The sequence below is a fragment of the Eubalaena glacialis genome, chromosome 6 (genome assembly GCF_028564815.1).
Source record: "Eubalaena glacialis isolate mEubGla1 chromosome 6, mEubGla1.1.hap2.+ XY, whole genome shotgun sequence".
Lineage (NCBI taxonomy): Eukaryota > Metazoa > Chordata > Mammalia > Artiodactyla > Balaenidae > Eubalaena > Eubalaena glacialis.
The window spans coordinates 79,028,589-79,051,938 of record NC_083721.1 but is presented as its reverse complement, the minus strand read 5'-3'; the positions used below and the strand labels follow the sequence as shown (position 1 = coordinate 79,051,938).

Genomic DNA, 23,350 nt, shown 5'->3' with positions numbered 1-23,350 from the left:
TCACAAGAAGCCAGTGAAGTAGGTATGATTATCCCCATTTTCCAGATAAGAAACTCAGGTTCATATACATGTGAACTTTTCCAGTGTCACATAACTAACAAAAGGCAGGACTCTTTTGAATATAGGCCTGTTTCATGTCAAAACCCAAAGTGTGAGAAGTAAAAAAGAACTCCAGTTTTGTCATCAGAAAAACCTGGATTCAGATTCTGACTCTATTACTGACTAGCTGTGTGATCTCAGACATACCATCTAACCATTTAATCAGTTTCCCTATTGCAAAATGAAGAAATGGGGAACATTTGGCTACACCTAGGATTTCAAAGAAACCTGAAATGGCAAAATGGCATTTCCCTTAACAGTTGGTAAATATTCACTGTTGTGCACGTGGAATCTGCCCCAAAGCCATTCCTTCCTTCTCTGTTTCACCAGGAAACTGAGTGGCTCTGCTACCCTGGGCTGTATCAAGGCAGAAACATCTCAGCCAAGGATGGGGCCTTTGGCATTACAGGAGCGAAGAAAGACCAACATCTGCTTCCGGATGATTGGTCTTATTACAGAGACATGGATTTCAGAGGATGCAACATCCATGTTTGTTTTTTGTTTGTTTGTTTGCTTTTTAACATCTTTATTGGAGTATAATTGCTTTACAATGGTGTGTTAGTTTCTGCTGTATAACAAAGTGAATCAGCTCTACATATACATATATCCCCGTATCTCCTCCCCCATGTTTGTTTTGTGTAAACTCCCTTCACATGTGGGGCCCTGCTTGGACTTTTTGATTTATTGTTCTTGCCTTCCTTTACCTAATGTTTGCTATCATCTCTTCATCTTTCTCCATCTATCTCTGCATCTCCCTCTGCTATGGTATGAATGTTTGTGTTCCCCCAACATTCATATGTTGAAACCTAGTCCCCAAGGTATTAGAAAGCAGGCATGTGGGAGCTGATTAGGTCATGAAGGCAGAGCCCTCATGAATGGAGTTCATGCCCTTATAAGAGAGGCTCCAGAAACCTTCCTGCGATGTGAGGTCACAGCAAAGCAAAACTCTCACCAGACACCGTATCTGCAGGCACCATGATCTTCGCCTCCCAGCTTCCAGAACTCTGAGAATTAAATGTTTGTTGTTTATAAGCCACCAGAGTATGGTCTTCTGTCATACCAGCCCAAAAGGACTGAGACACCCTCTGACTCTCTCTCTCTCAATCTCACAATCATTTCTTCTTTCCTCTGACCCCCTCTCATTTTCCCCACTTTCCAGCCTTTTATAAGATGGCACTTGGGGTTTGAGTCAAGCTGCTTTCTAAGAGTATATGTGATAAAGAACTAACCCCAAGAAAACCAAGAGTTGCAGTGGATTACTTTTACATGACTGAGTTTGGGTACTTTCCGAGTTGAATGAAAAACACATTAATTCTGGAGTTTGGAGTTCGCAATTGAAAGGTGTTAGTTTGTATTGCTAAAGTAACCTGTCCTGTCATCTTCGGAGAATAAGTAGAGAGAAGCCAGACTACTCTGGTCTCTCCTACAAGCTGAATCAGCGCAGCCACGGGCAGGACCAGCTACGGGATATAAGCCCAGTGATTTGCATCTTGGAGAAAGAGGCTCTATTTCCAATGGAATTCCCCTCATAAAAGATATGACGCTATAGCCAAACTTTTTCATAAATATCATGATTCATCAGTGGGTAAATTGCCATCTAGCATGTGGGTTGTCCAAAACTTGATTTGTACTTGTCTAATCTCAATGCCCAGTTATCTTAAATACGGCTACATGTTTAAATCAGTGGTTCTCAATGTGGGGTGATTTTGACCCCAAGAGACATTTTGCAATGTACAGAGACATTTTTGGTTGTCACAGCTGAGAAGCAAGGTGAAGTGTGTTGCTACTGCTGTTGAGTAGCTAAAGGCCAGGGATGCTTCTAACCGTCCTAAAATGCACAGGACAGCCCATCACAACAAAGAATTATTCATCCCAAATAGCAATAAGCCAAAGTTGAGAAACTCCAGTTTAAATGCCTACTGACCTGAATACCTGAAGATTCCACTGTGTAACTGAGCCCTTGATCATCCTATAGAAACAATAATTGTCTGTGAAAAGTCTCTGTCCCTGGCGGCATTTCTAAATGCCTTGTACTACAATCAAATGCTGATTGTTGATTCTGGATTCAATCTGAAAAATATTCCTAAGAAATAATTCTTACTTCAGTGGGGAAATAATTTTTTTATGGTCTTCTGGATTAATCTTTGATACTGTAATTTGAGATCATTTTTGAAAACAGCCAAATCTGGCTTTAAGGTAATTCACTGTGTCTGGTGTCCTAATTAGGTGTTGATTTTTTTGTGCAAGCCTATTAATCTTGGCGAAGTGAAAACTAAAAATTTAGCGTTCAAGCAGAAAGAATAAATCAAAATTGGCTGAATTAAGTTTCCTGTGATTCAGGGTTTGTTAACAGTTTCTGTGTTTTGTTTTAGATTTATTTATTTTATTATATCTTTCACTTTTCTCCATTCCTTTTCCAGAGTTCCAGTATAATTACACTGTAATCTTCAGCAGTGTCTCATTACTTGCACAAAAATTCAACCCATTATTTGTAGATAATGAATTCCAGCAGGATCATCCTGATAGCCCTGAACTTCTGGAAAATCTGACTTCTTGGATCTCCCTCCTTCTGGCTCTTACACCTTCATTTCCCTTCCAAAGAAGATTCTTTGCCTCATTCATTTTCATTAGATTTATTGGGGGAACAGCATTAATCCAGGGGCCTGTTTATGAGATTTTCCCAGAAATGGGCAGAATAGTAGTGCAAGGAATAACATTGCATAAGGTAGCTTTTATTTTCAGGGTCTATCCCATTTGGAAAATAATGTAACTGGCATGCTATGTGTATCAAATTAATTTTGTTAGGTTCGTGTTTTCAGTGTGTGTCTTACAAAGAGCGGTCATCAGCAATGTCACAGAGATGGGGATTGGGGTTCTTAGATTCTAATCCTGGCTCTTCCATTAAACTGCTGGATAAATTTGGACAACTTGATTCTTTTTCAGATTTTATTTTCCCATCTTTAAAATGGGAGGATGGGAACACAAGTGTTCTATGAATGTGGCAGGGAGCAGTTGCAGAAAGATGGGGAGCCAAGGGGAGAGGGAAATGAATATCTTTCCCAACATATGCTCAACTCATGCACAAATCATATGGGGAAAAGGGACATAAAAAGAATTTCATAGAAGTAGACGCCTATGTCTGTGGAGCAAATTAAATAAGAGGCTCTATGGCCTTCATTTTATTAGAACCAAAGCCCTAACATTACCTCTACCACTACCTGCTTCTCTCCTCCCTTGATTGATCCCATCAACTCTCTCCTTTGCAGATGTAATTTCACTGTGTAGATCACCAATAGGACACGGAATGTGAAAGGAGAGAGAGAAAGAGAGAAATAAGTATAGAAAACAAAGTAAAGCAGAGAGGGGTGTGGTCAAGTGAAATCAGCTTCTTCTGACTATAGCCTGCAGCTCTCCTCAGTGCTAAACCCCAAAAATCATACACACGGCACTGAAACATACCATGCAGAAGGCTGACTACAAATCATTTTTTTTTAAAGATGTGTTTGGGCCATTTGGCAAATGAGGGCCAGCTCTCATGGAAATTACATAGCTAGGAAGTCAGACAGCAGGAAAGGAGAGATGAATAAAAGGACAGAAAAAGCATTATAGGAGAAAAGCTGAATGGAAAAAAAGACAGGAGAAATTATTTTTCCTAATGATAAATGCAAAATTTTCCACCAGACAACAGTGACTCTTGGCTAAGTGGCCAACATATCACGTGAATGAAAATGCAGGGTGGGTGGGGTGATCCAGGAAGCAGGGCCTTGTATCTGCACTGTCTCTGGAGGCACCAGGTCCACCGCAGGTCTCAGTGGCACCACTGATTCACCAGACTGCCCCTCAGGAGGTAGCAATACCCACTGCACAGAGTCCGGAAAAAGCACTGGACTATAAATTAAAATATCTACATTCCAACCCAGCTCCGCTTGCTGACCCTCCTTGATTTGTCATGGAACCTCTGAGGCCAGTGTCATCAGCTATTAAGTGACAGGGATAGACTTCTTCATGATTTCTGAGGTTCCTTCAAGCTGTAGCATTTTTACCGTTTTAATAATTATCACTCCTCACCCTTGCAAGACCGCATTTCTTAAGGAAAATACTTATCCCTCCCTCTCTCACCCCTGCTTCACTGCCCCAAACCAATTATTTAACTCGGAGAGAGAGGGTTGAACAAGATGCTCTCTTGGAGTTCCTTCCAGCTCTCTGAGATCGGGGATTCTAAGACACTCAAGTTTACTCAATTCCTTTGTATTACAAAAGAACCCTTATTACACCAAATCCAATCAGTTTTCATTTTAGGCGAACCCATCCACTTTTCAGAATTTTCAAACTCCATCCACGAAGCAAACTGACATTTTATCAAACATTCCCAAAAGAATACCACACACCTATCCCTTTGGAGTTTATCACTGAGCAAATGATATTCGTGACAGAATACATTTGCTTCTCAGAGATGGGATCTGTGGAGACAAGCAGTTTATTACTTTCTTTTATTAAAACTTGTAAAGGAATACCTGATTCGCCAGACTGAGATAGGAGAAAACCTGTAATCAAGTGCTCCCCTCACCTAATTGAATTTTAAGCTGCTGTGTCACTGACTATTTGCAATCACAATGGATGACTGATAAAGAGCTGACTGGGCCTTCAAATGGTCAGCCTCCTGGAAGGAAACAAAAGAAATTTTATCTCCTTAGCACACAGGAACTAAGAGCTGGCTACACAAAGAAGCTCCCAGGTTTCCTTCCTAAGGAGTGGGACAGAAAGATGATGACTAGTGGATTTTGATGATTCAAGCTCAAAAAAAAAAAGAAAAAGTCCAAATGTAAGAAGAAGAAAAAAAAAAGTCTCACCCTTTGAGGAAATAACCACCAGGAAACTTCAAAACAACTATCTCAAGAAGACATAAAATCAACTTCCTATTTGAAATAATTTGGGGACAAAATGTACATAGTCTACATATAGGTAAAAAGAGATTTAAATATGGGATTTGGGAAAAGTTTTTATACTGAACTAACAGAATATATATCATGCACATGTCATGTGGCCTACGTTTCAAACTTTTTTAAAGGCCTTCATCTAGAAAGAGAAAGAAGTTGATAAAGCAGAATAAGAGTGAGGAAAATCCTTGAACTTACTTTTTTTCTTTTCTAGAAACCACTAATAAAATAAATTATGCTCAAGAAAAAGGAAGTTTAGGGAGCTGACTCTAGGAGGGAGATAGAATTGCCTAACTTAATTGCATTTCCTTTCCCCCCCACCTCTAATCTTAAGAAAAACAAAGGTCAAATAGCACAAAGCACCCACTTAGAAACAAAACATGGAGGGGCAAGCTTGTTTTAAGTAAAAAACATAAATAAGCAGCACTGGTTGTCTTTTTTTTTTTTTAATTTTTTTTTCTTTTACTAAATGGCTGGGAACACTGAAAGAAAAACAGATACTGTCAAAGTATGCCTGATTATAAAGTACACAGATAAGAAAAAAGAAAAGGATCTCGCTTACATTTGTTTAAATTCCACAAATGTACATAAAACAGGCACAGCGTGTCAAGAATTTTCCGAAGCATAGTTTTAGGAAATAAGGATTAAATTAGAAAAAAAAATGGAGGGGGAGGGAAAGGAGGTTTGCAACATTAGCCGGAACTTGCAAGTAGAAGAGAGTGAAAAGTCAAGCAATCTACAGTCCTTCTATAACTTTCTCCCCCAACTGACCAGCCAGGAAACCAAATAACTAATCTGAGAAAACCTCCTGCCGCCACACAGAAATCTTTTTCAACAATATTTCATACAGGAGCAACCAAACTATCATTCATTCAACAAACATATACTGAGCATTTACTGCTACTGCCCCCTGTTTTAGGTATTTGGGGGGAATATAAATGCTGAGACCCAACTCAGACCTACTGAACCGAAATCTCCAATTTTAAATCACAGTTTTAATGCCCAGGGGATTCATAATAATCATCCATCTGCTGACCTTCCAGATCTGGAAACTCCTACTTTAGGCGGTGCAAAAATGACTGTGACCATTCTTGATCTCAAGGAGCTCACATAAGTGATGCACAAATATATGAATTTCTCCAAAACAAGGTTAAAAGTGAAACATGATATGAGAGGAACATATTCTTTACTGTGGACATTCAGAGGAGCGAGAAATGATGGATTGTTGGGGGTTGCAGAGGGAGTGAAAGAGGATCTCACAGAAATAGGTATATTTGTCCTAGTACAGTTACCATTTGAACACATAGAGAAGAAGGTGGGAAAATCTACTGTTATAACTAATAATAATAAGAGATACATCTCCAGTGTTTCTGGAAACAGAAATGGGCCCTGTCCCCGGTGCTTTATATAAATCCTCTCTTAAACCTAAACCAATCACGTAGCTCCCATTATTTCCCCATTTTGCAGATGGGGAAACTAAAGCTTAGAAAGTTTATGTGATTTGCTCGCAGTCACAGAGCTAGAGATTGAAGAGCTAAAGTTCAATCCCAGATCGATCCCATACCAGAGCCTACATGCCTCCCAAAGAAGAATAAATAAACCCAGATGTGCAGAAGTGTCAGACACATAAGTTAAGCATCCATTGTTCCCTGTAGCTGAAGGATGGGAGAGTGGGAGGAGATTGGGCCTGTAAAGTTAAGGGGCAGCCAGGCTGAGGGGTGCTGTATTCAACACTGTGGGCTCTATACAGAAGCAAGGGGAAACCAGCGAAGGTTTCCGAGCAGAGACTGCTCTGATAAAAGCTGTATCTTAGGTTTTAGGCTGTGAATCATGAGTTATATCTTACAATCTGAAAGAATAAAATTTGAAAGTTTGAAGAGTCTCACCCTGCCTTTAAACAAAAAAGTGTGGATAGGATCTAAGTGGAACTACCACCTCGTAGCTGTCCAGAGGATTTCCCAGCATGCCAGGGCTTAAGGAAGATTCTACAGAATAGCCCTTCAGATAAATGCAGTGAGTGTCTGTTACCCCACAGGTCAAGGACTGACTCATTCCTGGAGCTGTCCAAATCTGGCAAAAGGATAGCCCTGGGGACTCAGCATTCCCTGGGACCTGAGGTGACTCCATGGGACAGTGGATGTGCACAGGCATGATCAAGTTTTGGCAGAGCCCAGACCCCTGACTCCCAGTGACATATGTGACATATGTATCACATATCACATATCATATGTGACACTGGGTGAGCCCCTTCCCCTGTTTGGATTTCCCTTTCCTCATCTGTGAAATGAGAAATTGATCTCAACAGGCCTTAGATTTTACAATTCTCAATCTTTCCCTTCCAACACTCTAGCATAAAGAATCCACTTCCATCAGTGGCTCACTAACTGGGATTTGGGGGAGGAACAGCATCTCCCAAGAGCTTCTACAGTTTGCAAACCCCTAGCTGAGAATAAATGTGTTTCCTTATCTCTAGGAAGTCTGCTAGTTCTGACCATATTACAGGATTCACAATTCTCAAATCTTGGCTACAAAGTCCTCACTGAATTCAACCTGGCCCAGGATTATTCTTTTCAAATGCAGACTGGATCACTGATATCCAAAGTAAGTAAGCAACACAAGGTACCATGATCATATGCAGGTATATGCAGGGAACCCCTCTATCATCAGGGAATGAACACTTTAGGATTCAAACCTGCCAGAGCCCAAAGATACTGTTATTTTGAGAGTTCTGTTTTGCTCTCAGAAGATTGTGTGTGTGTGTGTGTGTGTGTGCGCATTTATGAGTGAAATTCCCAAGAAGCCACGCAAAGGCTAAAATTGTGGAGTTCTTGCAGGGAGGGAACACCTTATTCGATGTTCATAAAGATGCTCCTGTAAACTCCAACCCATCAAAAATGAATTTCCAAAGGGGTAAGAAGATTTCCTCCTTAAGAGATTATCAGTTATGTAGAAATTGTACCTATCGGAGTGGAGGTGAACAGGAAGCAGATGCAAGATTTGTTCTGCTCTCAGAAACATTGCCAGTAAAAGAGAAATTAGCACATGAACTCACATATTTTTGAAAGGACTTCTTAAACTTCATTGGTTCATCAGACCACAGCCAGTAGTTCACCCACAGAGCTACCTGTGAGTGACTATCTCCTGTAATCAATTCACTGAAAAAAACTGAGGCATGTTAAAGCTATGGCTTCATCTTCTTTGACCTCCAACCAGGAGATGGGAGCAGGAGAATGATCAATGTTAACATTAGCAGTGAAGCAAGTGTAATTACAGAACCAAAGACACTCACATTTTGAGAGTTACCTCGTGGTTATTTATTTTTATAGGAGTGAAAATAAATATGCATTCCTTTTCCAGACCTGAGAAAGGAAAATGTGCCCAAGATGTGTGACAGAACAATCGGCAGGACTACCAACCTCACATCTGCGACTCCTGGGAAGACAGTATTACAGGGGGACCAAACTCGACCACCCACATTCTGCTCTGGGAACTAGCTTAGTATATCTTCAGCTGTCGGGTACTCACAGGCCCCTCTCCGCCTGCTATTGACTGATTTCTCTAAGACTACCAAAAACTGTGCCACTCATTTAAAAGAAAGCAGATTTATACTTAATACATGCCTCAGCAAATGCTTCAGGAGGCACAAGCAAATAGAAGACAAATCCTGGAAAGGATTCAGGCTTTCTCCTTATTTCTTGCCCAAGATACTAAATGTAGCAACTTAGCCAGAGCACTGGGAGTTAAGAGTTAGTTACAGTTGTGATTTCCTGAACTCTACCAAAAACTGCAAATCTGCAGAGAGCCCTACCAACTGCGAGCTCAGAGACCTTGTGGGATGAGCTGCCAAAGACGTTAGAATATCTGCACCTGGTGTGTATTTTTCACCACTTCAGAAATGCAGCCTGATCCATTGGCTGGCATGACCAACCAACCCCCAAAGCTGCCACTTCTCCAACAGCTGGAGAACAGACATTGATATACTGACATAGAAAGGCAGAAGGGGGAGAAAGAGTAAGTTCAGAGCAACATGGATGAGTGAGAGTGGGAGATTGAGGAACACAGGCTAAATTCTCTCTGCCGAAGCATTCACATAGATCTTTAAAACTGTGAATGTGGGGGAAGATGTCAATATACACTGTCTACATCCTGGCACTAACTTCAGGCAAGCTGAATACACAAAAATAAAACCAGAAAGAGGGAGCATCTGATGGTGAATAACTCAGTCCGATGCTTACCTCCAGAAACTGGAAGCCCTCTATCAAAGGAGAAAGAGTCAGCACTTTGGGTACTTTTAGTGAGACTGCCTCACACAGATTCACCTCTTCCATGCACACCTCCTCTTTAACCTTTGATCTTCCCTTTTTGTGCTAAGTGCAGGGGGAAAGGCAGAGGGATGGGTTTCGGAGCAAGTCTACTTTTAACTCTGCTGTTTTGAGACCGCTCTCTTTTAAACTTCAAAGAAAAGGTGCAGACTAGCTTGTAGGAGGGATGAGGGAGCGGAGATGGAAGAGAAACTGGGTGAAGCTAGACCAGGGAATGAAGCGAGAGGAGACCTTATATTAGACCCGGCTCTACCAACGTTCAGACATTAGTGCTGAATGGGTACTTTAAACGTCTTATCGGTACAGTCCTCTTTTTGAGAGAGAAGTGGATGCCGAAAGAGCTAATGGCTTCCCCAAGTTCATCGAGTGTTGGTTACAGAGCTCGGGCCACCAGCTATGTAGATCCACACATGAGACAGAACCGTTAAAGGAGACCCAGTCTGACTCGCTAAGGAGCAGCGCGACGGCCAAGAGACGGGAGCCGCGGGGAGGGCTGGAGCGCATCCCAGGGCAGCGGGGGGCGTGAGGTGTGCGCTCTGGGTACCTTGATGTAGGCCCGCTGCAGGTAGTTGTAGGGCACTCGGCGCTGGAAGTCGCTGCGCACATCCTCGCTGGCGCGGTGGCGGGACGCGGGGCCCCCGAGGCGCTGGCTCTGGCAACTGCGGTAGCAGCGCGCCCGCTCAAGCAGGGCGCGGAAGAAGGGTAGCTCGGCCCCCGGGCCAGCGCCGGGGGGCACGAGCGGGCGGCGCGCGGCGCAGTGGCGGGCGCAGCGTGCGCGGATCTCCCGCAGGCGCCGGTGGCTGCGCAGCGCCGCTTCTAGGTCGCGCACGGCCACCTCGTAGTCCCCGCTGTAGTAGGCGGCCACGCCGCTGGCGTAGAGCAGGTCGAAGGGCTGCAGAGGCCCGGGCTCGGGCTCGCGCTCCAGGCACCGGCCGTCCGGGGGTCCGCCCCACAGCGGCGGCGGCAGCAGTAGCCAGGGCAGCAGCAGCGGCAGCTGCGCCCAGATGCGCTCCCGCATCCTCCGCCGCGGACGGGCGCCGGCCGGCCACGCTCGCAGTCGGCTCCGGGCGCTTGGCGTCCAGGCCCCGTCTCCCGGCTCCGCGGGCGAGATCGCCGGCCCCGCCGCCAGCCGGTTGCCCTGGGAGCCTCAGGTGACCGGCGGCGCTCGGCGGACTGAGAGGCGGAGGCCGGCTCGGACGGCCGCTCTTAAAGGGACGCCCACAGCTCACACGCTCCTCCTGCTGCCCGAGCCTCCGCGAGCCGCTCGCCGGCGCCCAGCGCGCGCCCTGCAGGCTCCCGGCTGCAGCCGCCGGGAGGCCAGGGCCCGCACACCCCAGTGCCAGCCAGAGAGCCAGCGCCGCTGGGGGCCAGCCCGGGGCGGGGGGTGGGGGGGGGCGGGCAGAGCCTGACGCGTGGGGTCCATTCGAGGTTGCAGAATGGACATGATTACTCCCTTTTTAGAGAGGAAGAAAAGCCGGCTTAGCGAGGATAGGGCTTTCATCATTTTCTGAAATGTGTCCGTGACCTCGCAGTTTGCAGCGTCCTTCACCTTCACATGAAGCACTGAAGCTCCCTCTCCGGCTGTGAGGAAAGCCCTAGAGGGCCAGTTGGCCCCGTTGGGAGGCCTGAGGAGAAAGATGATTAGTCCACGTTTATAGAACTGTGAAAAAGCGAAGGCAGGACTCATCCCTGGGCCTTCGGAATCAAAGCTTGCTTACTGCTCCGTCTCTTAGAGAAGGCCCCACCCTTGTTTCTCATCTCACTTTGTATGGGTGTGTGTCTGTGCATTGGGGCACGGAGTAGGGACACGGGAACAGTGAATAGCCCACCTTTCTGTGCAGAGGAGGGTGTCACAGGACCCAGAGAATTGTTGGAATGGCTGTACTTACATTCCGCCTGGGTCAGTTTACCAACGCCGTAAACTTGCACAACTGAGCCTTAGGTTCCTCATCTACTATTGACAGACAAATATCCCAACACGTCAAACGGTTTTCAGATCTAAATTCTTTTTGCAAGAGTTGAACAAAGAGGCAATTGAATAAATCCAGTACTCCCAGGACTTAAGCAATGAGCATCAGTCTAGGAATGGGAAAGCTGACAGAAATGGGTGCCAGACTCCAAAGGACTAGCTGGAGGCTTTCCTGTTCCTCTGTTTCTCCTCCCTCTTAAATACCTTCTGAGCCAAGGTGTTCCCTTCTTTCCTGTTCCTTGGCTTCACACTCTCACAAGGATTCCTGAGAGCTTATGCACTGGACCCTTGACTCCAGCCTGCCTCCTGGAAACATTCTTGTGGTCTCCTAGTGCTTGTGGCAATCTCACCCAAGTCTCCCTGGCCACTGGGATGGTGAGCAAGAGGGAAGGGCAACAGGAAAGAACACTTATCGTGTAGCTGGTATGAATTCCCCAAAGAAGGTTTTTCTGTGGAATCACCACTAGGCCCAGGAGGCTGCCAGAGTTTCATGCTCAATCCTTCACTCATTTTGTTGGGTTTGACCACTCTGGCCATAAACAGCCTTGGCTCTGTAACTCCAAGGGACCCCAAAGAATCATGCTCTTATTATTTTTCTCCACCAAACCTCGCTTATTTGGCTTATTCTACTGATGGAAAAGCTTCACCTTGGAGCTATGTCCTCAATACTTTGGATGTTCAGTATTCCAGAATTTGCACTTAGGTCATCCGCCCAGACTTTTGCTCTAAGGATTTGTCTCTCTTTTCAGATAAAGACTTCGGAGTCCGGAGTTATTAATCCACTTGTGGAAGGTTTTGAAGCATATTGGCTAGGAAGTCCTGCTGTGGGACTGAGGGCAAAGTGCCAGGATGCTTTGCTATGGATTATCTCTACATTCCATGACATTTCCACATCATTTAATATATTTCAATTAAATTTATATCTTTGGATACCTACTCTCAAAGTAGGTACTGTGGGGGAAAGGGCTATAATACAAGGGCTAGTCTAACATCTACCATATAATAGAAATGGTAGATGTTAGATTAGATTCAAAGTGCTATAGAAATGCAGAGCCTGCAAAGATGGCTTCTGGTTGAAGGATCTAAGAAAACTTAGGGGATGAATTGGCACTGGCACAGAATCAAAAGCTTACAGGTTGTAGCCATACCAAACTTTATGCTGATTACCAAACTGACATTTGCTTTCAAACCTTCTGCATGTCCTATTACCTTTTCTCCCTCTGTACAAACCCTATCTGACTTCATAGAAAGTGTTCAATTGGCATCTCAAATGTGCTTGAAGATTGGAATCATTTGAGAAGGCAAAAGTTCTGATATCTGGTTCTCACTCTGAAAGATTCTGATTTAATTAGTCTGGGGTTTGGCCTGAGCATTGAGATTTTTAAATGTTCCCTAAGTGATTCTAATAGGAAGCCAAGATTGAGAACCACTGGTCTAGAGTCAATGCCATGGCCCAAATAGTAAGTCTATGAGTCAGGGCCCAGGTGCGTAGAGGATTCATGAGTCTGAGATGTGTCATCCCTCAGATCTCACCTCCCCAAGAAGGAAAATCTGATCTGCCTTTTAAGGCTGAGCCAGAACAAAATTCATGACCATATGGTGATAGAAGGCACACAAATGCACACGGGTGGAGCAAGTGATTCCAGGCAATGCTCTACCTAATGGTATCAATGCTGTGTTGAGAAAGTCCTCTCTCGCATTTCTGCTTTCTGGGTTTACCAAGAATGCACTTCTTCTTTACCTGGGCCATTTCTTAGACAACTGGGTCCCACCTCAGAGATTATGATTCACCAAGTCTGGGGTGGAGCCCAAAAATGTGCATTTCTAACAAATTCCTTGGTGATGCTGAGGCTCTTGGTGCAAGAATCATATTTTGAGAACCGTTTCATCAGTACAATTCCTCATGAACAGCGGTACTCAAACGTTGTTGTGTATTTAAAAGCTAATTAAAAACAAACAAACAAACAAAAAAGCCCAGAGGCCCTGGCTTTGTAATTGAATCCAGTCTGGGCCTTTATATTTTTACCAAGTTCCCCAGGGGTTTTGATACCCACCAAAGTTTGAGAACCATTGCTTTAATTAGTGACTTTTTCAGCCCAGGAGTCATTTGGCAATTGTTGGTTTTCACAACCAGGGGAGAGAGTATAGTTGTACTGCAGGCATCTAATGGGTAGAGGCCAGGTATGATGCTAACCATCCCTCGATGAACAGGACAGCCTCCCACTACGAAGAATCATCCAGCTGAAATTATCAACAGTGTACAAATTGAGGAACCCTGGGACAGAACATAGTTTGAGCACTGCAAGTCTTACTCAATTCCCTTATTTTACAAATGAGGAAACTTAGGCCCACTGGTCACATAGCTAGGCAGTGGCAGGAGTAGTATGCTTAATTTTATATACCAAAATGTAAAACATGTATGCAAAATTCTTTTAAAAGAGAAAGAAAACAAAAATGCATGAAAGTAAGAAAGAAACAGATAATGATTTGAGAAAAGGAGCCATTGGAAGCACAAGATGTTGAACTTGCTGCTACGGTGGGTATGAACTGGGAGCCTGCAATTTCGCTTTTGTTCTCCATTCCTTACAAATTCAGAGAACAGCCAAAGCACAAGAGAATCCATCCAAAAGCTCGAAAAGGGATTCAGTCATTTCCTTGTTTATTATCTTTGGAATGAATCTTGACAGAAGCTTGAATTTCCTTTTGACTTCTGTTTACAAGTCAACAGCATCATCATTGCACCCCTTGCTTTAGGGAACCTCCAGCAGGAATGAATTCAGGAAAGGGAAGATCTTCAAATGCTTCTTGTTTTTCCCCAAATCAGCTTAGTTTTTTTTTTTCCCAAAGGTGACTTCTCTCTTTCCTGCAAAATCTTTATGGAACAATAAAAATGTACTCAGACTTTAGCAGTAGAGTCAACCGACACTTTCCATAAGCAAATCTAACACTCGTTTATTTTGATCATGTGTCACCAGGGCTCTTGCTTACTCCAAACATCTTTGATTCCCTTGAAATGAAAGGAATAATTCTCACTATGCAACAACCCAGGCTGTTCAGCTGCTGTTGATGCAGCGGCAAGGGAGCTGTTTGGAAGACTTTTTTTCTTATTCAAATAGGATCACCTGAAGACTTTTTTCCTCCAAATAAGTTAGTGTGGAAGGCAAGCCACCAACAATCTGTCAACATAAGAGAGAGAGAGAGAAAAGGGCCTCCCTGGAAGGAAGAGGGATATTTTTTTAGAAAAATTAATATTTAACTTACATTTAAAATCAAACAGGAGCTGCCACATTCCAGGACTGTCTGTTCCTTTCCAACTGCCTTAATAGCTCTGTCCCTGTGCTTACCTTAATTCCTGATTGAGCTCTAAAATTCCAAATCAAATAAAACATTTGCAAACACTCTGTCCCCACACTCGACTCATGGAGGCATTCCAACTTCATTCCTCAGGAGACTCACATTCTAGCTGAACAAGAAAAAAAAGTGAAATAAAGAATGATAATTATTCCCCAAATAATTTAAGCTAAAAACACAATTTAGATTGAAATTCAGAGAATCCAGTGGGCCTCCCCTTATCCAGTGCTTGGTATCATGCCAGTTCTTCTCACAAACATGTAGTCATTTGGCTTGCAAGGAAGGGTCTCTCTGAGTAAGGCATTCGTACTGTAATTTTACCAGTGAGAAAGCTGAGGTTTATAAATGAGGGATGACTTACCAAAGGTTAGTTTGCAAGTTACAGGGCCAGGACTGAAGCCTATTTAGTGTTTCTCCCACTGCACTACACTGCCTCTTTCTAGGCCTTAAATATCTTCATAGCCCCTGTCAAAATTCTGCTTGGGTTAAACTCGTACAGACCACATTTTTCTTTAGTTACCAACTTTGTTTTATGTTCCTCATTCAGCTAGAACAGGGGTCCCCAACCCCCGGGCCACAGACTGGTACTGGTCGGTGGCCTGTTAGGAACCAGGCCACACAGCAGGAGGTGAGCGGCAGGCAAGTGAGCGAAACTTCATCTGTATTTACAGCCGCTCCCCATCACTGCCTGAGCTCCGTCTCCTGTCAGATCAGCCGCCGCATTGGATTCTCATAGGAGCGTGAACCCTACTATGAAATGCACATGCGAGGGACATAGGTTGTACCCTCCTTATGAGAATCTAATGTCTGATGACCTGAGGTGGAGCTGAAGCGGTGATGCTAGCACTGCGGAGTGGCTGCAAATACAGATTATCATTAGCAGAGAGGTTTGACTGCACAGAGACCATAATAAATCAATTGCTTGCAGACTCATATCAAAACCCTATCAGTGAGTGGCAAGTGAAAATAAGCTCAGAGGTCCCACTGATTCTGCATTATGGTGAGTTGTATAATTATTTTATTATATATTACAATGTAATAATAATAGAAATAAAGTGCACAATAAGTGTAATATGCTTGAATCATCCCGAAACCATCCCCCCACACCCCCAGGTCTGTGGAAAAGTTGTCTTCCAGGAAACCGGTCCCTGGTGCCAGAAAGGTTGGGGACCACTGAGCTAGAGTCACAGACTCATAAAATTTTTCTGCAGAATAAATGTGGACAAGGTGTGTGTATCTGTGTGTAAAACCATATGTATTGGACAGAGGCTGAATATGACTGTGAACTCAACTTGAGAGGTGATATAATGCCTGTAGAAACAGTCATGACCATGAGAGTAAATAGGTTTAATTCATTCCTACATTAGAGATGTCAGATCACTGCTCGCGGATGCAAAGAAAAACCTTACCCATCAGAAATTCTGGGAGAGAGGAGACTGTACGCGTGAGTGATCCATCATTCTGAGGTTACCCTCATGCCTTTCCTATCTTTGAGACCCACCCTCCCATCTCCGTCCTTGAATTCCTCATGTGAAACCCCGCATTTCAGGCTCAGCCCTGCTGTAGTAGTTGGAGGAGGCTTTCTCCCATGGCAAAGACAGCTTCACTGTTCCTCAACTGGCCTGCTCTGCCCTTGAAATCTGATTTAGAAACTGAAACCCATGTCTTCTCCTGTTTGAAGATATTTGGGTTGATAATCACTTCTCTTTTTCCAACTTCAATTTTGAAACCATTTGAGAAGACTCAGAGATGGAAGCAATAAATACCCAAATATTACTTTGTTGCTGAAAAGCAGGTTGGGAGAATATGGGTTTTAATATGCAGTAAATGGCCTTTCTGTTCCTTCTGCCACCCACGCCCTGAAATCAAACCACCTGCCTATGCTCAGGCCAAGCTGGTCAACTTCTGAAATATTAATCTAGAAATTTTCTCATCATGACAAATAAGGAGAGTAGGGGCTCCTCTTCAACACTCTACTTATCTAAATAGAATAATTATCACCCCGTTTCTTCTGAAATGGGGCCCCGCTTGTTCCTGCTTGTTCTAACTGAGGCTATTTTTAAACCAGTCCCCTATTCCCAGCTTTTGGACATCACCAACGCCACTAAGCTGCCTGGACCAGTGCCTAGTTCTTGTTGACAGTATCCTTAGGTCTGCCATGGTACCCACCCTCTGTCTCTTACAGTCACCCCTGATGTGAACTGCTTTGCTATTGGACACCTGGCTGAATTTCATCCTGTTGCTTCCTGATTCTGTATTTCTAAGCCTGGCCTACCAAAGTGTTTCCATTCTGTTGTCAGACCTTCCCTCTGTATCTGTTTTACCCTGCTTGTGACTGGTTCCCAAGCTGACACTAGGGCCTTTCCTGCCTACAGCGGAACTGTAGGTATTCTCATCTCTCTGGCCTCAGCTTCATAGGGAAAGGATGGAGGAGACCACTTCAAAATGAGACATATCAATTTCCAGCAAAAACAGACTGTTGCAATTTCCACATTTTGTTGGGGACCTAGATGGAGAGCTAAATGTAGAAAGCACAGGAAGGAATATAAAGGTATCACTTGTTTGGTGAAGAATTTACATTAAATTCCCTCGTAGCATTAAACTTTTATCTTTGTTCAGGTTCAGCTAATGCTAATTGAGGATTCTGAGCTGGAAATATTTTGTGATTTTATTTGATCCTTGGAGTTGGGAGTTGGGGAGAAGTTATGGATATGTGGTTATACAAACGTTACAAATAAAGAAATTTGGGTAGAAAAAGTTAAAAGTTCACAGACCAAATAAGTTAGGGAGTCACGACTTGAGTGAGTCCAGAGCCCACTTTCCTGAAGCTCTCTTCCTTCTCCTGTTAGGGTCTCTAGATAGGAATTTCTTTTAGTACCTTCTGACAGAGGCTTTGTTCTAGACAACTTCTCCAGCCTCTGGTAGCCTCCAGATTCAGCTTCAGGTGGGATCACAGGGAAATAAAAAAGAGCCAAATATTTGGGCAATAAAGCCTCAGCTACTAAGACACCCTGAATTCTAGAGCTGGGTGCCTGCCACTCTCACACGGCCTGCTTTGCCCACGCTTATCACCATTTCCTTCTTTTTGGACCATTTCCAACAATGTCCACGTCATGAATGGTCCAGCCTATGGTACTCTGCGTGCTGGCATCCCTGCTTCTCTGGAGAGCATTTAGATGTGCCTCTGCCAGGACTGCTGAGCCTTCTCCCCGGTTCTGTTCTCCAGGGTCTGATAGGTATTAGCAGCCCTCCCAAACTTCTGGAGGATGAGTTCTCTCCAAGTCTCAAGGAGATGTATACTCCTTCCCCGCCAGCCCCAGAAATTTCAACATCTCATTAATAGCTTTGTCTGTGGCAAAACTAGGATAAATTGCTTTTGAAGTAATGAAATAATATAATATATAATTTTTTATTTTAAATATATATAAAACATAAGTGCCCCATCTTTTACGAAAATTTGATTTGTAGACACAAAGATTAACAACCTATGTGATTTACTACCAACTATAGAATAAAAGGAAATTAAGTAAAGAGGCAACATATACCATATATGTATGGGAAACTTGGGAGGAAAGAGAAACAATTTTGTTTTCCTTTTGAATAAAGAAAAGTATCCTCTGCAGAATTTTCCAAACTGTTCAATAAAACTTCGTGATCAAAATAAAATTATCAAAGCTAAAATACCAAAATCCATGTTTTTAAGATAGATTATTTTGCTTACCACATTGATTTTAAAGAATTCATTCAAACAAAAACATTGGCAGAACTCACCACAAAACGCACCAATGTGGCTCTGCAGGAAACCTTGTCATGCATTGTAACTGACTATTTTAGGTTCTGACTTCACTGCTCATTTTGGCTCCCCTGAAAATAGACTCCAGCTTCCTGATTACCTGACCACCTGTTTCTCCTCCCCAGCCTGGCTGGGTGCCTGCCTGTGGTTTCTTTAACCATGCTGCCTCATACACCAGCCCACTCCTGCTGGTTCTCTTCCAAATTACCTTTCATTAGCAGGACCTGACCATGTGCAGATTACCCAAATGGAAACTTATTTTCAAAATACCTAATGAACATCATCCTCTTAGCCTTTTGGGAAGAAAGAGTTTTACTAGATCTTAACACTGTCTGCGTTCTAGAAAATACTATTTGAATGAGTGAATGAAATAAATGTATTTCAAAAGAGACAGGCACATAATATAACCCTGGACAGGAAATCAGAATGCCCTGGATCTTGTTCTGGCTCAGTCGTGATACCCGAGGCAAGACATTCCTTCCTGGGCCTCCTTTACCCCCAGTCAGGAAAGGAAGTTGTGGAACTGGACTTCTGATATCCATTCCAGCTTTAAGTAATTTTTGATTTTTTCATTTTAAAAGTGTAATGTTATCACATTCTTAGTGGTTTTCCAAAGAATTACTCCCCCCCCCCTCTTCCTACATTTATCTCTGGGATAAAGCTAAACTTAGATTCCCAAGCAAATTTCAAAGCTCCCTCTGGGGTCGTTAAAAGTCTCATCTTACTTCAGAGCTTGTTGGTTTTGCCTTGAAATATCAGCCAGCCTTAGCCAGTAGAGCAGGGGACGAGTTATTGTTTTGAGGTAACCCGAGGTGTAGTAACAATTCCAGGCACTGAAGAGTTGCTCCAGATGCCCACACTCCCTGGGGACCTCCAACTTCAGTCTATCCAGCATATGTATTCTCCTTCTGTCTCTCTGCCTTTACCAGCAGGAAAGAATCATGAAAGGAGTCCAGGATTTAGGGAAAATAAGGAGTAGAGGTACAGCTACCCTTTTCTCCCATCCCAGTTGATAAATGGAGAAGACAAGACCCAAATGCAGCGATGAAGTGGCTCAACTGAAAAAACTTAATAAATAATTGGCCAAACCAATATCTTAACTCCTCTCTTCCATTGAATCTGACACCCTTATCACCTTACCCTTGGAAGAGGTCAGAATGTAAGTAGTATACTGACTTGTGTCAATTTACTTTTGGAGGAAGGGACAATTTATATTTACAATTTAACTTAATTATCTCCAAACCACTTTCAGATTTTTAATCAGAACTTTTAAGGTACTGTAGAATATATTCATATACATATGATGTATATATATGCTTAAAAACTTTTTAGATAACTTTTTCCTCTTAGTTCCAACGAGGTAAGTTAAATAAATAAAATCTCCATTTTCTCCCACTTTAGTCCTAATACACCTACAAAAAAACATGGGACACTAACTTGAACTTCTGCATCTCAAAGACTGCCAGACCTTTGATTCTACCATGCAAAATGTAACCATATGTCTGTTTGTTAAAATAAACATAGAATAACTTGTATGGTTGGTTGCCTTCAAAGTAGACACCCTGGATGCCATATGCTAATTCCATTTATGATACCAATGCTTTGGGAAGGATTTGTAGAGAAATTTTACATATTATTTTATAATCAAAACTGAATTTTTACAAAAAAGGGTCTTCTTTAACTTATTTTCCAGAATCAACTTCAAATGACATTTAGATGTTTCCTGGAGTCAAGTGTACTTTGAAAAGATAAAGAATTACTATCATTAAAAATATTGCAATGACTGAAGCCAAACTTCTAATGAGTCAGAGGCTTTCCTTTTGATTCATGAATAATCATTTAATATATAATAATATTACTTTTAAAAAATGGCATCATCTTAATTTTTGTAGTACTTGATCATTTTCAAAGCCCTTCTACGCATGCAAAATGATAGATTCTCTCTCCACGCCTGCTCTGGTCTCCTAGGCATTCCCTGTACAAAGGCTTTGGGTTATATTGCAAAGCAAGGGAAAAACAAAATCTCACTCAGACGCTAAGACTGCTTTTAGCACATGCCCATCCATATCCAGGGACTGAATACTCCAAAGCAATCCATTCCTCCTCTTTTTCCAAAACCCCATTCAATCTCCCTCACTGAAAACTTTAGCCAGGAGGGAAACAATTTTATTAAAGCAATATACTTAACTTTCTGAAGGTGTTGCTGCATTTTGAGAGATAAACTTAACCAAAATGATTCCCAAATTTTAGGATATATGAAAGAGTTACTATTGAATGTCCTATTCCTCTATTTTTTCCCCCACTTCATTCCTGATACATCCACAAGAAAACAAGACTGACTTCCACACTCTGCATCTGAAAGACTGCCAGATCTCAGATTCTATCACTCAATGTTGGAAATTCTCTAGGAATCTGCTTCTGTATTATTGCAGGATAACAAGAAAGAACAGATGAAAATAGGAGCTTATCCTCACTGCCTCATTTTAATCAGCAAAACTTATAACCCCTTTCTTGGAAGATTATGCCATAATTGACAAAGGCTTTCCGACAAGCCTTAAGGACACTCAAAGCCAGAGATAAATTTTTTTCATGTATTCATTTTTTTCCACAGTGACATTCCTCTTAAGAGGGTCTCTCATCTGACATTTAAAGAACAGTTCAATGAAGCCAAATTATGTATTTATTCATAATCTCTATTCTTTTTCCATGAGTATAAATCAAAACTTCTCAAATTTTCCTGAAAATGAAACAGATCAAGACCTGGGGATTTCCCTCGTCCTCAATCCCACAGTGAGTCTGGAACTAAGTCAGCGAATGAAGTTTGGTAACTAGCTTTCTGATGGTGGTAGGCCAAATCACCAGCCTCCTACTGCCATGCTTGTCCAAGTTTCCCACTACCTTCCCTTCCCCCCACAATCACACACTGACCTACCATTCAGAGAGCAAGTTGAAGAGGTTATCATGAGCATCAGTCTCAACAGAGACAAGCTTGAATAGTTAAGCTCTTAGGATGTTCTGGGATGAGAAAAGCTTTTAAGATCATCTAGTGCTTTTAAGATCTCTGATTCAGCTGAAGACCTCCAGGCCCAGACTGGAAAGTTAACACACAAGCATACAATGATTTCGTGGCTAACCTAGCATGAAAAAATACTTTTGTAGACAAAGGTTTTTCTTGGGAGAAAGAATTTATCAAGATTGACGTTTGAACTCTTCCTAGCTAATTTGCTTAAATTATCATTAGACTGCAATCAGTGAGATGCTTAGAGGTACTTAGAGTCCTTGAGACCTTTTGGAACCCCTGCTTCCCCTACAGCCAGAGCTCTTGGATTTTATTTGCATGTAATGCATTAGAAAAGAAAGGTGCTGTGGTTTTGAAACTTGGAAAAACCCTCATTTCAAATAGGCCACACTTTCAACCAACATACCCTCATACAAGTCCAGGCAGGATCTGGGGAGGAGACCTTCCTAAGGACAAAGAAAACATATACATAATTTCTCAGTTTCTCAATACTGATGTTCAAAGTTGAAAACATCAATATTGTTCAATTGCACGATACTTTATAAATTGCTTTTGCTTTTATTTTACATTACATTTGTGATATGCTCAGATTTCTGTGGAAAAGAATATTATTTACTTCTAGGCTACAGGTCAAAATGTCCAAGGAAACAAAAAAAGCATGCTGTAGTCAGCAGTTCTGAATCTGAATCCATCAGATCTACAATCTGAAGACGGATCCAAACACAATGGAAATTCAATGAAGGTTCAGGGATGAACTCTGAAAAATAATTTTACTTCCGAAAGGCAAGCTGGAGAAACTCGGGAAAACAAAGACAGAGCCACTGGGTAAATCCAACCAATTTTCTCTGGGAATACCAGACAAGAGAAAATATTTCTTGGGACTTCCCGGGTGGCGCAGTGGTTAAGAATCCACCTGCCAATGCAGAGGACACGTGTTCGAGCCCTGGTCGGGGAAGATCCCACATGCCACGGAGCAACTAAGCCCGGGCACCACAACTACTGAGCCTGCGCTCCAGAGCCCGCGAGCCACAACTACTGGTTCGTGCTGAAACCCGCGCACCTAGATCCCGTGCTCTGCAGCAAGAGAAGCCACTGCAATGAGAAGCTAGTGCACCGAGACGAAGAGTAGCCACTGCTTGCCACAGCTAGAGAAAGCCCACGTGCAGAAACAAAGATGCAACGCAGCCAAAAAAAACAAAAAAACAACAAAAAAAGAGAAGGTATTTCTTTATCAAGTCTCTTCCTTCGATTTCATTTTTTCTTTTCTAGTCTTCCCCATATCATTAAATTCACCAATATCCACCTAGTTGCTCAAACCAAAAAATCGAAAATTATTCTTGAGATCTAGTTTTCCTCATACTCAATAGCTAATCACTCAAATTAAAAAATATATTTGTCCATTCAAATTTAAAAATACAACTCTAATTCATTCCCTTTGTCTCCAATCCAGTCCACCACTCTAGAGCAAATCACCATAATTTGTCACTTGGTAAACCGAAATAGCCCTTTTTCTGGTCTCCCACGTTTCATGATTGTCCTTCTCCAACTTATTCTCCATACAACAGCGAAATGATCTATTAAATTCATGTAAATATGATTGTGTCATTCCCCATCTTAGTATTCTTCCATGATTTCCTATTGTAGTTGAGATAAAATGCAAAATCCTTAATTTTTCTACAAGGTAATGCATGATCTAGCCAATGCCAAACTCAGTCTTACTTCTTGTAAATTTCTTCCTACTTCTTACTCTCTATTTTTACTGGACACTTTTCATTATCATAAACGTGCCCCAATATTTCACACCTCAGATCCTTTCCACGTGTTACTCTCTCTTTTTAGAATTCTCCCCGTTTTTTAGTT

At 42.5% G+C, this 23,350-nt stretch overlaps 1 protein-coding gene across 1 annotated transcript in view; it reads right to left on the bottom strand.

Annotated features, from left to right (window-relative positions):
* P3H2 (prolyl 3-hydroxylase 2) overlaps positions 1-10,466 on the bottom strand; it is a 153,336-nt gene extending 142,870 nt beyond the window's left edge. Inside the window, exon 1 of the mRNA XM_061194346.1 lies at positions 9,903-10,466. Coding sequence (XP_061050329.1) covers positions 9,903-10,376 — 474 coding nt within the window. The 5' untranslated portion in view covers positions 10,377-10,466. The remainder of the gene's footprint in view (positions 1-9,902) is intronic.
* Positions 10,467-23,350: the final 12,884 nt, after the last annotated feature.